We start from the raw sequence: 16,978 nt of genomic DNA, 5'->3' as shown, positions 1-16,978 counted from the left end.
ATAAGAAATAAATCATATATAAATTATTTATACATTATTTTATTAATTTTTTTCAAGTACACAGTTGTCCCAAATTATTTAGTAATTCATTTTATTCCTCTTTAATTAGTTTAATATACATTACTTTTAATTATTTTATTCTTTGTTTTTCTTCATTTACTGACGGCTGTTTCTATTATTATTTCCATAAACAACAACATACTGAATTCTCTCATGATCTGCTGTTCCACTGTGTCTCGTGCAGATCTCACAGGTTATCAAACATCTAAATTAGCAACCAGCTAAATAACATTAGGGTTATAACAACTGTGAAGTGAATGTAAATTATTCATGGTTTTGAAGGATAAAGATTTGCGTGTTTTTACCTTTTAGTACAAGAAAAGCGTAATCTTGACGGTCTCCTCGTTTATCGTCCCCTCACTGAAGCCAACCTGTCACATAACCAAGGTAAGAAACATTAGCTGTATTGCTAAAGTTACACCTCAGAGTGAACTACCTAGCAACTTAGCAAGCTAACTGCAAGAACGAAGGCAAAATGCTTTCTCTAAAAACGAAATGGATTTTTTCATACCAATTAAAAAAGTCATGCTTGTCATGCTTAATTATATAAGTTAACATAGCTAGCGTTAACCAGAAATTACTTTTAGTTAGCTAGTATCGATACCTCAGTGCAACAAACTTATTAGTGAACCAGTTAGCTTAGCATAGTTTAGCTTTTAAATATACCTGATGTGAGGGCGCTGTTCGTTGTTCAGGTGCTGCATTAATAGAGTAACAGCATTCTCTTTATTTCAGTCACATTAAGCTGCAATAATTCATCTACCTTTTTTGCACCCTGTCCGAGCTTTACCTACAATCAGCTCTGATTACCAAACTACATGTTTACCAATGCCCCCTTCAATAGTTATACAGATATACAGTTTGCTTCAGAATTATTCCCACCGTTGATCAAGATGGGTAAGAAATGATTAAAAGACGGAGATGTTTATATATATAATATGTGTGTGTGTTGGATATGCTTTATATAGCAACTAGAAAGTGTGATTTATTTATATATATATTTTCTTGATGAATAAATTAAAAAAATAATACATTACTAAACTGTTTTGGCTGGCTGTCCAAATGATTGTATTTTGTGAATATAAAAGAATTTGAAATTTGAGGCCTGCCACACACTTAAAAAGGGTTGTCAAGGGGAAAATTGAAAGTAAACCGTTTATGAAATGTTAAAGTTAGATGATTAATATAAATAAAATAAAAATATAAAAAAATAAAATATAAATTTAAATAAAATATTAAAGTGTTATGACAAACAAAGTAGGATCCACCAAAGGCTTGGTCTTTGCAAGCACAAATAGTTTGTTTCTGTCCCAACTTTTGTGTGCTGTAAGCATCAAATTTTATATTTGTATTTACAGAATACAATCAAGTTGGTCAGTGGAAATCCTTTCTTTAAACCAATGTCAAATAAAGGTTTTAAAACCTTTTCACTCAGTTTCCCCTTTTCCACTCAGTTCAGGCATGGCCAACTGGAAAGTATCTCTTTCTCATCACTTCATTTAAAGATTGACAAGGGCCGAGGCTCTCTTGCACCCAATCTGACTTGTGCAGAGCTGATTGCTTGTTTTCACATGCCAGGGACGGGGCTGCTCTTAATGCGGAGAGCTACGCTTTGTCATCCGTGATCAGCCGTCTCCCTTGCAGGTGCCTTAGTCATTTAGCAGAGGTCGCATTCACACGGGTGAGGAGTCCTGCCTCTACAGACACACAGCCATGTAGGTGCCCGGCTGACTGATAGCAGAGCTGAGATTTTTAATCGAGAGCTGGAGATCTCAGTACTGGTGGGCTGCGCCACCCGAGTACCCAACAAAATGCCCCAACTTTTTCGGAAATTGAGTTTGTATTTTTATGGAGTTTGTTTGTATTTTTATCCCTGATGCTCTAGCAACCTCTGCCAAATGCACAACACACACACTGTGTACAATCAGAGACTGGCATGCACCTTGTCTGTTCAATCCAGACAGTGGGTTTTTGCAGGTGGCTTTAACATGTATGAAGTTGCAAGCTACGCTTTCTACTTTTCTCCACCACTCATAACAGCGCTTCGACCCTACAATAGGATATGCTTATTAGGCGGCAAAGAGATGACTATCAGGACTTTTCTCCCTCAACCAGTTAATGTAGTTCAGTTTAAACAACTGAAACGACGTCTGTCCTCTGAAGAGAGCGGATTCCAAAATAATTTCTGAATAAAGCAGTATGTAGCTGCTTTCTGAATTTAGAACATTTATAACTATAGGTCAAAACATGTTTTCCAGCTGAGGATTTAATGCCTCTTAAACGCTCCCCATTATCTTTCCTGTTGTTTTGATCAGGCTGCATGCTCATCTAATGACAGTGAGCTTGTGATGCCCTTGGTTCTAAAGCAGGGAACTATTTTAGAAAAGTACAGTGCTTCTTTTGTTAGGCATGTTGTGTTGAAACAGAGGAGGAAGGCTGGAGGCACAGAAGAATCCAGTACATCAGCTTGGTGAAAGAGCTCTCTTGTGAAGTGGAACAGGACTGTTGAGCCTATACATCTCAGAGGACTGTATCTGTATTTAACCATTCACAACCAGTCATTCTCTTGTTTGATGTAAGCAACAGTTATACTCTTGTTTTATATAGCCATGGAAAAAGAACAAAGAAGGCATGTCAAAATGACTTTTTCCAGTTAACAAACCTTCAACCCTTTTGGATAAATTGGAACAGTGACTGTAAGCCATGCTAATACTTAAAAGTAGTAACCAACCTCACTAATGCTCTGGATGTTATGCAATCAAATTCCTGCAGTCATGTTCCAAACATATTATAAAGTCTCCCAGAAGAATGCAGGCTGCAAATCTAGCTCCAACTCTATATGAATGCTATCGTTTTTCCTTTATCCCCCAATCTAGGTGTTTCCAATATCCTGTTGTTTTTGCAATCCCCTTCTGCTTGCACCATCTTGCTATGACCGTAGGAGGGCCTGGTAATGTTAGGTTCTGACACATGCACAGCACAAGCCAGCTGCTTCTTATACACCAGCCAGCAATGAAGTCTTACACAGAGATTTACCACGCATGGAGTCATGCTACCCCACCACTAGTGCAAGTGCCTCAACCAGAGAGCATGTCACAATTTTAAAGTAGGCAATGAAGGCCAATCGATACCCTCCCTCAGTGCACATTTAGACATCAGACCAGGTCAATACAGGACGCTGAGCTTCTGCAAGATGATTGGAGGATCAGTCGAAAGGCTGAATCCCGTTTTGATTGACAACTGTCGCTGGGAGCTTCAGTACCATCGCGGATTTTACGAGTGAAGTCGGAAGACAAACTGCAACCCATTTCATGCCATTTTCTTGAAAACTAACAAAGGGGAGAATTTATACATTTATATATAAATAAATTGACAAATTTTATGATGTAAGCCGACAATGAGCTTCCCATCTTTGAAAGATCAGCAGCCGCCACTGCCTCCCACAGTCCAAAGACATGCAAGTGAGGTAAAATTGAAGATACTAAATTGTCCATGATTGTGTTCGATATAACCTTGTGTGAACTGATGAACTTTGTGTAATGAGTAACTACCGTTCCTATCATGAATGTAATTAAAGTGTAAAACATGACGTTAAAATCCTAATAAACAAATCATTTGTTTACTGTATTTTTACTAAATAATTTAGATATTGCTTGTAGACTTTCATTAAAAAGATTGAAGTGACCTAATTTTCTACTGTTACTTCAGGGAAATGTGTTGGTTACAAATGCACAGCCTTAGGCACTTGTGTGGCGCAGTAGTCTATTACACTAGTACGGGTTCAAATCTTAGTGGTGCTGTCGGGAGGCCAGACATCTACACAGACATGACTGGCTATGTCTGAGGGAGAAGGTGGCTGAGACCCTGCGATGGATTGGCGCCCCATCTGGGGTATTCCTGGAATTTCCCAGTGGAGCCGGATCCCCCACAACCCTGACCAAGATGAATCGCTTGATAAAAATGAAATGTTTAAAAAAAGATTGAAACACTTTGGAAATTTCTTGTGCTTTAAAAACTAAAAGTTTTAGTATCCATGTTCTGTTTTTGTGCAGAGAAGCATGAGTGGCAGGAACCGGTCCTGTGCTTCGGCCAACCAGGTGTGCCGTGCCTCTTCCTTCTCCAAGCAGCCACCCCGTGTGCTGATTATTGACGCATCGCCACCCTGGTGGTCAGAGACACGTTCTGTTCTGTGTGAAGCACTCGAGAACTTTTTCTGTCTGTCAAGCAGTCTGGAGGGACCCAGTCGAGTGCCTCTGCTCAGTCTCTATGCAGTCGACATCCAACAGGAGTGCCTTCTGCCTTTTGTGGTAAGAGTGTGAATAAACAGTCAACTATATGCACATAATGGTGCTGACGTACTTCTGGTAATTTCTTAGCCATCAAATCACTTCCACTATCCTTACTGTTGTGATTTTTGTCTAGTACTGGCAATGTCTCAGACCTACCGTACATACAGTATAAACATTGTGGTTATCCAGTTACTGACTGTAGTCTATCTGTTGCTCTGTACACTGACCAGATAATGTTTGTATGCTGGACCTATCAGCATTGCAGTCATATGAGGATGGGACTAACATGGCAGTGTGTGTTGTTCTGGTATGACTGTATTAAGTGCAGCATTCAGTGTGCACTTACTAAGGTGCACTTACTGGTTTCTTTATTAGGAACACATACCCTGTTAGCATTCACTGTAGGTCTACAGATAGAGACTAGAGGCATTCATGCATGATGTGTTTTTATGAATCTTTACCCCTTTACCTCTCAATCTAGTCCAATTCTCGATAGTGAATCTGCTGCATCTTGCACAACCCTTGGTCTGATGACGAAGAGCCGGATCACAACACGCTCCTTCAGACACAAGTCAAATCTGTGGCTGATTATTATCACCAAGTTGACCTTTTTTTAAACATTTGGAATCATTGTGCTCACAGCAGCAATACAACCTAGATAGTCTATCACAGGGCACCACATTCTCACCAATTACTCACCCACTCTGACTCCTGGTCACTCCATGTTAGCCAATTCATGTCTGCATGTTTTAAAGGTAGGAGAAAACCGAGTACCTGGGGACACAGAAAGAACATGCAAGAGCTGACACATACATTGACCTCTAGGTCCCCAGAACCCTGGTGTTGTGCTGCATGTACTTTACTTTCTGTGTCATTTTGCTGGCTGTCAAATAAATCGGCTTATGTGGTCTAGTTTTTTTGAATGCATTGCTATTAGCAAGTCAGAATCACATTCATCTTTAGCACATAGTTTAGCATGTAAGAAGACATTGCCAAAAGTTGAAAGACAGAATTGGATATTAGAAATAAATTTAAATAGTAATATAGTTTCCGGGTTTATTAGTTCCCTCCCACTTACATACTAATATAGGAGGGTGAGGAGTAGAATTTGCTTCATCCGAGACGTGAGAAAGCCACCAACATTTCTCAGGTCATGCATTGTCACAGAGTTGGTGCAGGGTAGATGTGACAAAGAGGGTCCATAGATGCCTGGCATTGATTAATGTAGCTCTTGTTAAAAAGAAAAAGCTTACCACCTCAAGTGAGGTGAATTGAAAACACTAAATTGTCCATGACTGTGTTTGATATAACCTTGTGAACTGATGAGGACTACTGTTCCAGTCCTGAATGTGGCCAAAGTGTAAAACATGATGTTAAAATCCTAATAAACAACAACAAAAGGATCCATTAAAGAACGTCTTGTCTTTTAAGCTGTAATGAGAAGTGTTTATATAGATCATAGCACCATGCTGTTATTAGGAACATCAGCATCACAAAGCTTACTGTTTTATATAAAAATACTGTTTTGATCTATTCATTCTTTCACCCCACAGCAGGTGAAGGGTAATTTAGTGCGTTTGCACTCTTGTGTGGAGGAGCTGCGCTCGTTGCCTATAGAAGGATGTACTCGGCCACGGTCTGAGCTCCTTAAGCAGGCCGTGCTGGACAGCCTGCAACAGTACAAACAATACACATGCCATGCCACACTAGGGAGGAACATCACGGGCAGCTCTGTAGAGGTAAGAACCAAAAAACTTTTATCTTTTCTTATAATTGTAACGTGACTCAACTGCTAAAGTCGTTTGGCAGTGTGCCACATTAGGAGTCATGCCCTCCTGTGTTGCTGTTTTAGCCAGCAGAGCGACACGAAGGTGCAGATTTTTTTGAAGTTTCTCTTATTGTTTGATTGTTTACACAGGCCACGTTGTCAGTCCTGGCGAGTAATGCATCAGTGGATGCTGGTTATTTTCACTACTATGGATGTAACATTTAAAATATTTGCCTGGATATCATCCCACTGCCTAAACTTTGGCATCAGTGAGACACTGTGCATATCTTATCTAATCATGTTACTTTGTTTTCATTTCTTTTCATTTTTATCTTTTACCACTGCTTTATCATGGTCAAGGTTACTGGGAGTAATGCAGGAACACAACCTGGAAAGGATGCCAGTCCCGCCCCCAATCCCCATCAGACATAGGAAATCATGTCTGCATGTTGGCGCACAACTGGCCGATAGAACCGCTGGGGATTCAAACTGTGGATCTCAGCAGTAGTGGGCTTAAGTCAGTCTTATTATATGATAGAAATCTACTTGTTTTTATTAACTGTTCTAGGAACTAGCTTCAATTAACATTAAGAATAGAATTAAGAAAGTTGAAATACACTTTGAGTTGAGTTAACTAGTTTAATCCTGTGTTTACAACTTCTTTTTCAAGTCTTTACCTTGAATGAAGATAATAATACTGCTTACTCCAGCCTTTTCAGAGCACTAGCATTCATATTCAAATTCTTCTGATGGAATCTGGAGCTGATTCAGTTTCTGTTTTTAATCATTAATGAAGCCATCTATGTCCTGACACAAACCACATGGCATGCTGCATCCTCCCTGCACTCCACAGACCACACTTAAATCTGCCACTAATGTTTTCCATTCAGGAAGCAGAGCAGAGGACAAGTGCTTTTAATCAGATTATTCTTCTATTTGCTTTGCTGTAAATGGGATTAATGATACATTTGAGCCTGCTTTTTCTCTCACTTTAGACAACTTCCAGAGGGAAGAGCGACTAATTTAAACAGAGCTGCTTGTGAATCAGGATCTGCCTGATCAAGCTGTGTGCTGAGTGATATCCAGTCTTACAAGAGAAAGACTGAAATGAAATAATATAGGCAGACATTGTTCACGGCAGCCCATTGTGGACCCACCCCCTTCCCGACATAGCCAATTATGTCAGTTTGTAGATGGCCAATCGGCCAGTAGGACCACCGATAGTACTCTGAAATAGATAATTAGCAGGGCTGTCCAGATACTTTTGTCCACATAGTGCATGTACGAGTGAGACCCTTGATACTCTCAAAAAGTGTACTCGATTTATGGTGATACATTGTATTTCCCATCTTTACAATGAACAATACAGGGCAGATTACAGATAACGACTGTTTATTATACAGTGATTAGGTTTTTCTCTGATGATTGTACTGTTCAGCTTATACTGAATAGTGGTTTTAATTATAGTAATTATTCCACAGTAATCAGGAATGTGTGTGTTTGAAGGTGACTATACTGAGCGGTGAGCCGGGGCGGACTGTGCTCAGACAGCTGGAACAGGGCCTAAAGGGCTCAGACCTGGTAAGTCTGCGCCGGCTGGCGGTGGTGCACATTGCTGTGGAGCAGAACCTTTTAGACAGAGAGCCAGGCTGGAGCCCAGAGTGCTGCTCTGCAGATGCTACGGAGCAGCCAGATGGTGAGAAATAGTCTTCCGTACTTCATCAGTTACACTCATTTACACACTGGTACTTAAACCTCCCTAAAGGCCCATAAATAGAAAATGAACTCTTGAAGAAGAAAATTGCATGCAGTTATATATGTCATTGAAAACTGTAAGGAAACCTGTGGCAAATATTACAAAAACTGCCCCATCTTTAATCCCTGTATCTTAAGTGTGGGTGAAACTCAAGTAGCACGGCTGTATTTTATCGGTTCTGGAATTTAGGAGTGAAAGAATGTTAATTAGGTTTAAAAAGTGTAGGCTTTGTTAGTGTAGGCTTTATTTAATATGTGCATCTGCTAGCATACTCAGATTTTCCTCTTGCTCAGGGCTTTTAGATTGGCACGCTAGTAGGTTAAAAGTGTTGTTTAAAAGTAAAGTTTCCTTTAAGGAGTGAAAGTGGGAGTGCAGCTTGTCGATTTGTTTATTTACTCATGAACTTGAAGTCTGACTTATAAAAAGTCAGCCAAGCTGATTAAAAACATATTTGGAATTCTATCATCGCAAAAGCACTAACAGCCAAAACAGCCATAATAAAAACATCTACATGACAAAATAACAAGGTTTTCTTCATTTGTACTGACACAAGCAGCCGAGAGTGACAAAGGTCACTAAATGTCAAGTGTGCTGTACAGCTTAGTGCTGAACATTCAGTTGCTGAGAGGACACCTACATAAGCCTAATTACTTTCAAGACAGGCTCTACCTGATAGGACTTTAATCTCAGTTAAATGATTATTTGGACCTTTGTGCCTCCAGTACTTTTCCTCTCAGTGTGGTGAACTGCTTAACTTTCACAGGGTCTGTCTGAAAACCTAGTGAGCTGCCTTCCTGCCTACTGCCTACCTAGGCAGCTGCATAAGTAGAGAGGATTCTAGTAAGACATCGAACTTATATGTTTGTTTATTAGAATTTTAACGTCATGTTTTACACTTTGGTTACATTCATGACAGGAACAGTAGTTACTCATTACACAAGGTTTATTAGTTCACAAGGTTATATCGAACACAGTCATGGACAATTTTGTATCTTCAATTCACCTCACTTGCATGTCTTTGGACTGTGGGAGGAAACCGGAGCACCCGGAGGAAACCCACGTAGACACGGGGAGAAAATGCTCCACACAGAAAGGACCCGGACCGACCCACCTGGAGATCGATCCCAGGACCTTGGCCTTCTTGCTGTGAGGCGACAGTGCTACCCACTTAGCCACCGTGCCACCCCAGTAAACAAATGAAAACTACAATGTAACCCTATGCCCTCCGTGTACCGAAAACAGCCCAAATTCGCAAATAAATTACACTTGTACACCTTTATACACCTTTATTAGAAATTAATGAGAATTTACTTACATTTGAAATCGTTGGCGAGAAAAGTTGTGCCGCACAGAATACTGGGATTGCCTTTACCGCTAAGGAGCATCAGTTGCTCCCTTGTTATTCAGTCAGTTTATCACTTCGAACCAAGGCACCTTAGTAGGCAGCATTTTAAGGCATCTGAGAATTCGGACAGCCCTCTTCTCAGGAGCGCACATAGGATGACGTAAAATACTGTCAATGTAGAGAGCTCACTAGGTTTTGAGACAGAACTATAGTTTCATAAAAAGGACCCATATATTGCTTTGCCTCTGGCTTGATAAAACTGTTGATTGTTGTTAATGTGTTTTAAAAGGAGTAACCAGATTTACAGTTTACATAGTTTAGAAAATCACTTACACACAGTCACCAATGCATGATGACCTCCAGAACCCAGACTCATTATCAGTGCAGGCCTGATGGTGTGTAAATCAGAACCCCTCCCTCAGACACATCCTGTTTTTCAGCTTTCAGCAGATAGACTTCAGTATGAGGACCTCTGCATGGTGGAAGATGGTGAAAAACAATATAACAGAAGTATGGAATTGTATGCATATGTACAGTATTACAGTCCATCTATGTATATGGGTCAACATCAAACAGGTCTTAAGCGCAGGGCAGTTTTAGATATCATTTGATTCTCCCAAAACCAGGTATGAAGAACTGGCATACATGTTGCTAGAAGCAGTTTATCACATTATTTACCAAATTGTAAAGATGGGGGTTTATACACATTATAAATATTAAAGTATGAGTTAGACTTATACATGCCCCTCTTCATGCCTTTCTCATCATTAACCTAACATGTTACTCCATATTAAAACATAATTCTACATAATCTCACAGTTTTCCCCATACACAGATTAGCCAAAACATTAGGACTACTCACCAAGTTAAACAGTTGTCAAACAAATTTGAAACAATACACTGTCAAAACAGCTCTTACCCTTTGAGACATGGGCACTGCAAGACATCTGAATGAGTCCCATTGCTCTGATGCCCAGTTCCAATGCCTGCATATCTGCAATGTAAGCCATAGTAGCTCTTCGATTAATCTGGCTCTGGCATCAGTGAGTAGTGGCCACCCAATAACCTTTTGATGGTTTGTAGCTTGACCCTCCTTTGACAAATGTCAGTGGGTACTCATCATGACTGCCTGTGAGCACCCCTTTTGTTTTAGAGATACTTCAATTTATATTTTATATTTAATTTAGCAAATAAATAGTAATAATGCCCTAAAATGTCCCAAACAAGGTCATATTTAAGTCTGTTTCCTATATATGATATGATATAAAAAAGCTTATAACTTTAGTAAAAAATAATATATATATATATATACACACACAATGACACTGACGATTTGCCAACCAACTAGCCAGCTATTAAAACAACACAACACCTGCTGTACTTTGTTGTTGAATTTTAGTTTGATGGCAATAAATCAGCCGTCCAAGAGAGGTTCACCATGTAGAATTTATGCTTCAGTTTCATAAAACAGAGATGTTATGTCTATAACCCTCATGCATGGTGTACTTGGATTTGTGTGTGAGTGCATAATAACTCCAAAGTTTATCCAAAAGTTTGGAGGATTTTCATTGTGTTCTCCCAATGACAGAAGTCCAAATATTTAGGCTCACCCGAGGTTAATCATGTTTTAAACCTTTTAAACCATAGACACAATTTCTTTTATTCTATGAAGACATGTGTCGGAGCAGTACAGCATCTGCTGGTGATTCTGATGCAACATCATACCTGTACACATGCACATCAAGCTCTGTGCATAAATCATGAATTTGCACTGCCATAGTATACTCATAAGCATTACAGAGAGGGTTCAGTGGCCCACTTACAGGACTACATTATCATAGCATTACTGTCAAATGCATATTTAATAAGTACATTTCCATTTCTGCTAACAGCTGATCTATGGCACTCATAATGGTTGTCACATAGAGCCATGGTTGTCACACGTCCTTTCCGATATGTGCAGCTGCTGATAGCTTCTTTTCACCTGCCAGCAGCGAGGATTTACAGAGCACAGTATCACATTTGGAGAGCCACGCTCTGCCATCTGTGATCAGCCATATCCCCCATGCAGGCGCCTCAATCAGCTGGCAGAGTTCGTAATTGCAGCAGGGACGAGGAACCCTGCTTCGACCATTGTCCCTCCACCTACAGCCAACCATGTGTCTGTGTATGTGCTCAGCAGGTCAATAGCACAGCTGTGAGTCGAGCTTGAGATCCCAGAGGTGGTGGGTTGGTATGTTAGACTGCTGCGCCACCCAAGCGCCACCCAAGCGCCACCCAAGCGCCAACAAGGTCTTAAACTTGCAGCATCAAATATAGGTTTCTTGTCTTTCAGCTTTTAGGGTATTTAGGGGTCGCCACAGTGGATATGAAACTGCATACCTGGCACAGTTTTTACGCCAGTTGCACTTTCTGACGCAATGCTCCTATTTTTATCCAGGCTTGGGACCTGCACTGAGAGTGCACTGACAAGTACACCTCCCACTGGCTAGGCTGTTCGGCCACCCCCCACAATCATGTGAAAACTTTGGAAATCTTTGCTTTGTACTTCTGTCAGTTAAATAAAATTAATTGAACAGAATTAACAAATTACAGCTTCTTGTTTTTAAAGCATTTTACAAAATTTTCCAACTTTCTGATTTTAGCTTATTTCAGGTTTATAAATTCAGCTGGCTTAATCAGATTTACTGAAATCAGAGAAAGACTATGCTACATTTTAGTAATGTAAACTACCACTTTAGCAATCAGATGTACCTAGAGAAATCTGTTTGTGGTTAGATTATTACTGTCCATGTAAACTGACTCAGAAGAAGACAAGACAGGTCAAAACAAGACCACCCTCAGTCTGTTTTTAACTTCTCCTTCCTCTTTTTAACTTTTTATCTCCATTAGGGGCAACTCTGAGCTTTAGCATTTAGAGATGGCAGATTTAGCACTCTGGGTACAAGAGGATCCTGCCCTCCACCTGTGCCTCATTTCTTTTTTCTTTCACCCACTTTGGCATTGTCATGGAGATAGGATGATGTGGTCAAGGCAACATGCTAATGTGAAGAATAGGGACGACATTAATGATACTCAGGCTGCCACAGGAAAAGATTAATTGTGCAGTGGGAATTGAATTATATCACGTTGGCGTCAGAGAACTGTCTGCCTTAAATAGGTCTTGTTCGCGGTTTTAGTTGGGCAGACTGATGATGGGTGTTCTAATTGAGATGAATGTGTGTTAACACTTGTTGCTTAAAAACCCTTATACCCAAATTCCATTCCGGTTCTAATGATCTGTACCATAATTCTGACATGAATATTTTATTTAGTTGTTCCAAATCTTTATTTTGGTGATCAGAATGAAGAAAACAACCTGGATTTAAGCAGGCAGCACAGGTTACCGTTTAAACAAAAGTTCACATTCACTTTAGGATAAACTATATAGCCCAAAGGTGGGAAGACACTTGACCATGAACTTGTTGGAAATTCCATTCAATACAGAGCTGAATCCTCCCTTGCAGTTATAACCACCTCCACTTTTCAGAGAAGAGAATTTCCTCGGGGATTTTGGCCCATTCATTAAAAAGATCGTTTCTGCGGTCAGAAATTGATGCTTGATCAGAGCCCCTGACTTGCAATTGATGTTTCAATTGATCTCAAAGCTTTTCATTTGATTTAAGGTCAAGGCTCTGTGGAGGTTTGTACACATCAGTATCGTCAAACCATGTTTTCATGGTTCAGTCATGCTTGAACAGGAACGGAGCCTTCCCCAAACTGTTGCCACAAGGCTAAAAGAAGGTAAATTATCGAATGAATGTGATTTAGCCACAACAACAGGTGTAATATATCAATTACATAAAGGAAATTATATTCCTTTTAAATTTGCATCAACAGTTTAAGAAAAGGCGGCATGGTGGCTAAGTGGGTAGCACTGTCACCTCACAGCAAGAAGGTCCTGGGTTCGATCCACAGGTGGGGCGGTCCAGGTCCTTTCTGTGTGGAGTTTGCATGTTCTTCCCGTGTCTGCATGGGTTTCTTCCAGGAGCTCCGGTTTCCTCCAACAGTCCAAAAACATGCAGTCAGGTTAATTGGAGACACTGAATTGCCCTATAGGTGAGTTGGTGTGTGTATGAGTGTGTGTGCTTTGCGCCCATTGAAAAGCTGGGATAGGCTCCAGCACCACCCGCCACCCTGATTGGATAAGCGGTTAAGAAAGTGAATGAAGTGAATTAGTTTAAGGAAGGCTCTTTCCTGCAAGGTCTAAAAATATGAAAAAAGCTTGGCTTAAAGAAACTCCAGTGACCTGAACAGAGTTCTGTTACCCACTAAACAGCTTTGTAATGAACTGGAACACCAATTAAGGCTTTCTTGGCCAACATCAGTGCCTAGTCATACATATGATCTTTTGAATGAATGGGCACAAAATCCCACAGACATACTTCAAAGTCTTGTGAGAAGCCTTCTCAGAAGAGCGGCTGTTGTAATAGCTGAAAATATCACATAGAGGTCACTCTAATTTAATACCATTTGGTTTCTAAATGGAATTTCCAACAAGCTCATTGTCAGGTGTCTAAATACTTTTGGCCACTTAGTGTAAATTCTATTAATGGGAAGGCCACTGGTTCAGTTCCCACCACTGTGAGGTTGAGAGTAGTGGACATTTAAGTGAGGCCTGTAAAAATGATTTACTAGGACTGAATACTGTCAGAACTGAACATCTCTGTGGGTAAAAGCATCTGCTAAACACTAAAGGTAAATGCAAATTATGGTCAATCATTACTGGAATTAGAGTCATTTCAGCAACTGTTTATTTTCTATGACTGAATCAACATTTCTGAAAATATGTTGAGTTAGGAGTATATACACTGGGTTAAGATTTACATATACATCTTTTAATTTCTCACTGATTATGATTGACTTATTTTGCCAATGTCCAGAAAAAATATGTTTTATTCTTATGCTTTAAGTTAAGACTTCTTTCCACTGCTCCCTTTCTACAAACCATCTACCACCTGTGGTTTCAAAAATTGATTACAGAAAGGGTACATTTCTAATTCACCACAGGCTGTAGCGTGTTACCTGCTGGAAATACGTTGGCTTGATTTTGTATTTGGCATAGACTAAACAGTCATGGATACAGATTTATTTATTAAATACGTTTTGGATGATTAATCTGTCTACACAAACGTAGGCTGCTGTCTCATGATGGTCATAGAGCTGCAGGGAATAGCATCTGTCTTTTCCTACAGTTTAGTCTCCCAGCACCACATTCCATTAACACCTGACTGTCCTTGTTTGGAGCGTCTTAGCACGTGTGTATCACTCATTCATCCAAGTTTGGGTTTCACCAGCTGCAGAGTGTGTATTAGTGTCTCTCCAGAGGTCCTTTTAGATTGTTTTATCTACAAAATCTTATAATGTTTGTTCAAATAAATCTAACAGAACAGTGTTCTTATCCTGTTAGATGCCTAAGGTAAGGTTTTGGACCTTATTGTCTTTCTGACAGTAATGAAACTACAGTATCTGTTCTTGGTGTTGTGATACAACTCATAGTAAAAAAAAAGAAAAAAAACGGACAGTGAGTGTAGAAAGGTGGTTTTAATGTTATGGTTGATCTGTGTATATATACAGTATATATACCATATAGGAGAACTTTGTAGTTCTACAATTACTGACTGTAGTCCATCTTTTCCTCTACATACTTTTTTAACCTGCTTTCACCCTGTTCTTCAATGGTCAGGACCCCCACAGGACCACCACAGAGCAGGTATTATTTAGGTGGTGGATGATTCTCAGCACTGCAGTGACAATGACATGTTGGTGGTGTGTTAGTGTGTGTTGTGCTGGTATGAGTGGATCAGACACAGCAGCGCTGCTGGAGTTTTTAAATATCGTGTCCACTCACTGTCCACTCTATTAGACACTCCTACCTAGTTGGTCCACCTTGTAGATGTAAAGTCAGAGACGATCGCACATCTATTGCTACTGTTTGAGTTGGTCATCTTCTAGACCTTCATCAGTGGTCACAGGATGCTGCCCACGGGGCGCTGTTGGCTGGTTATTTTTGGTTGGTGGACTATTCTCAGTCCAGCAGTGACAGTGAGGTGTTTTAAAAACTCCAGCAGCATTTCTGTGTCTTATCCACTCATACCAGTCGCTGAAGTAGTTCGGCAATGAGCCACCTTCTTCACAATGAGTTGTGTCCTTCTGCCTTGCCATTTTGGCAGGCAGAGGGGGCACAGAGGGGCATGAGCATTCATTTGCTTCAGTAAAGTTTTCTCTCAATATAGTTTTTCCCTCTGTCAGCAAACCTGCTGTTTCTCTGAAACCGTGATACCACTGCGATGCCAGCAGACTTATCTTTCTCTGGGAACTTACTTGGTGTCGCAGGGTTTTTGGGCCTCATAACGGAACCATCCTTGAAGAGCGGTGTGACATCCTGTTTCCAGTGCAGACCCCACCCATAAATCCACATAATGCACAATGTTGTGACATCCAATTCTCAGTTACATGCTCTCCCTGTTCTATTCACTTTCCTTGTTGCCGGCTGTGGATGTTTTTGTTACTTTTATTTGTTACCGTATTTTGTCCAGCTTATTTTTTTGAGCGATTGTACACTTTTTTGTTGCTTTTTAGCCATAGTATTCTTCTGCCTTGATTAAATATCTTGCACTTGGGTTTTTCTTCATTCTTGCAGGTGCAGGGCTTCACTTCACGCTTCAATAGTGAGGCGCTACCCAGCCCGTTACAGTTTGGACCATCACATACTGAGCTGTTAGCATAGGGAGACTGGCAGGAATTTTAAAATACAAGCTACATGAGATTTCTTGCTTTAAAAATTAAAGAGGGTAGCTCCCCCACCGCTCCCTTTCATGTTATATAATGCTAAATGAATCTATGCCATATTCAGCCTTACCTAAAGCTTTATCCCTAATCCCTCTCCAACAGTGTAGCCTAATTAAATGATCTAGAAATGAATTACCTAATTGGTGTGCCTGGTGTGAAATCAATAATTGTGAGATTAAATGGGATCTTAACCTTCAACAGATTAAACAAACGAGAAATAGCAGGCATGTTAACATCAGGAGCAGCAAATGCAGCTAGAACTAAGCAAATTAAGAAGGTCCAGTATTAAAGGGCAGCAGGTAGCGGAAGGTGGGCTGAGAGATGAAAAGAAATAAGAACAGATTTTGAGTCCACATGAAAGGCAGAAGAAAGAAGAAAGAACAGAGTGTAGGGCTGACATGAGTGAACCAGAGGGAGAGTGAGAGACTGGACCCAGCACGCAATAAAAGGAAACAGCATGCGGCATGAAGTGTGATATCAAAAACGTCACAGCCCTGGAGGGAGCTGAGCAACTCGATGAATCCTTCTTCACTCATGCAGAGCTGGGTAACAGATTGAGTAACATGACTCATCAGTATTAGCCGTTTTCTGAGAACGCTAATCTCCTCAGTTGGCCTTTTTGAGCCGATCCAAAAACCATCTCTTTTCACTCAAATTCTGATACCACATGCTAGTCAGCAGTTCAGGAAACAGTGGGCTTTTTTTTGCTGATGGAAAGATCATCATTGTTGTAGTATTGACGTCAACAGAACAGGGGCAGACGTGTTTGCAAATGAAGGTCAGTCATAGTTTGCTTCTAAGGCTGGTTATAAGTTTGTATTAACAGACTGTTTCCACAATTTCTCTAGCTCAGACGTCTTCCTCACCCCCATCAATTTTCAAATACACATTACAATTCCTCTACCGCATGCACCACACCCCATGCTTCC

At 40.3% G+C, this 16,978-nt stretch overlaps 1 protein-coding gene across 1 annotated transcript in view; it reads left to right on the top strand.

Moving 5' to 3' along the window:
• The first annotated feature begins 229 nt into the window (after positions 1-229).
• The window catches only part of m1ap (meiosis 1 associated protein), a 36,009-nt gene continuing 19,260 nt past the window's right edge, over positions 230-16,978 (top strand). The window contains exons 1-5 of the mRNA XM_062994250.1: positions 230-253; positions 373-447; positions 4,113-4,367; positions 5,903-6,088; positions 7,624-7,813. Of these exons, the coding sequence (XP_062850320.1) occupies positions 4,119-4,367; positions 5,903-6,088; positions 7,624-7,813 (625 nt within the window). The 5' untranslated portion in view covers positions 230-253; positions 373-447; positions 4,113-4,118. The remainder of the gene's footprint in view (positions 254-372; positions 448-4,112; positions 4,368-5,902; positions 6,089-7,623; positions 7,814-16,978) is intronic.

Source organism: Trichomycterus rosablanca, chromosome 4, assembly GCF_030014385.1.
Source record: "Trichomycterus rosablanca isolate fTriRos1 chromosome 4, fTriRos1.hap1, whole genome shotgun sequence".
NCBI lineage: Eukaryota > Metazoa > Chordata > Actinopteri > Siluriformes > Trichomycteridae > Trichomycterus > Trichomycterus rosablanca.
Note: the sequence above shows the minus strand (reverse complement) of the source record. Positions and strands in the feature narration are given on the sequence as shown.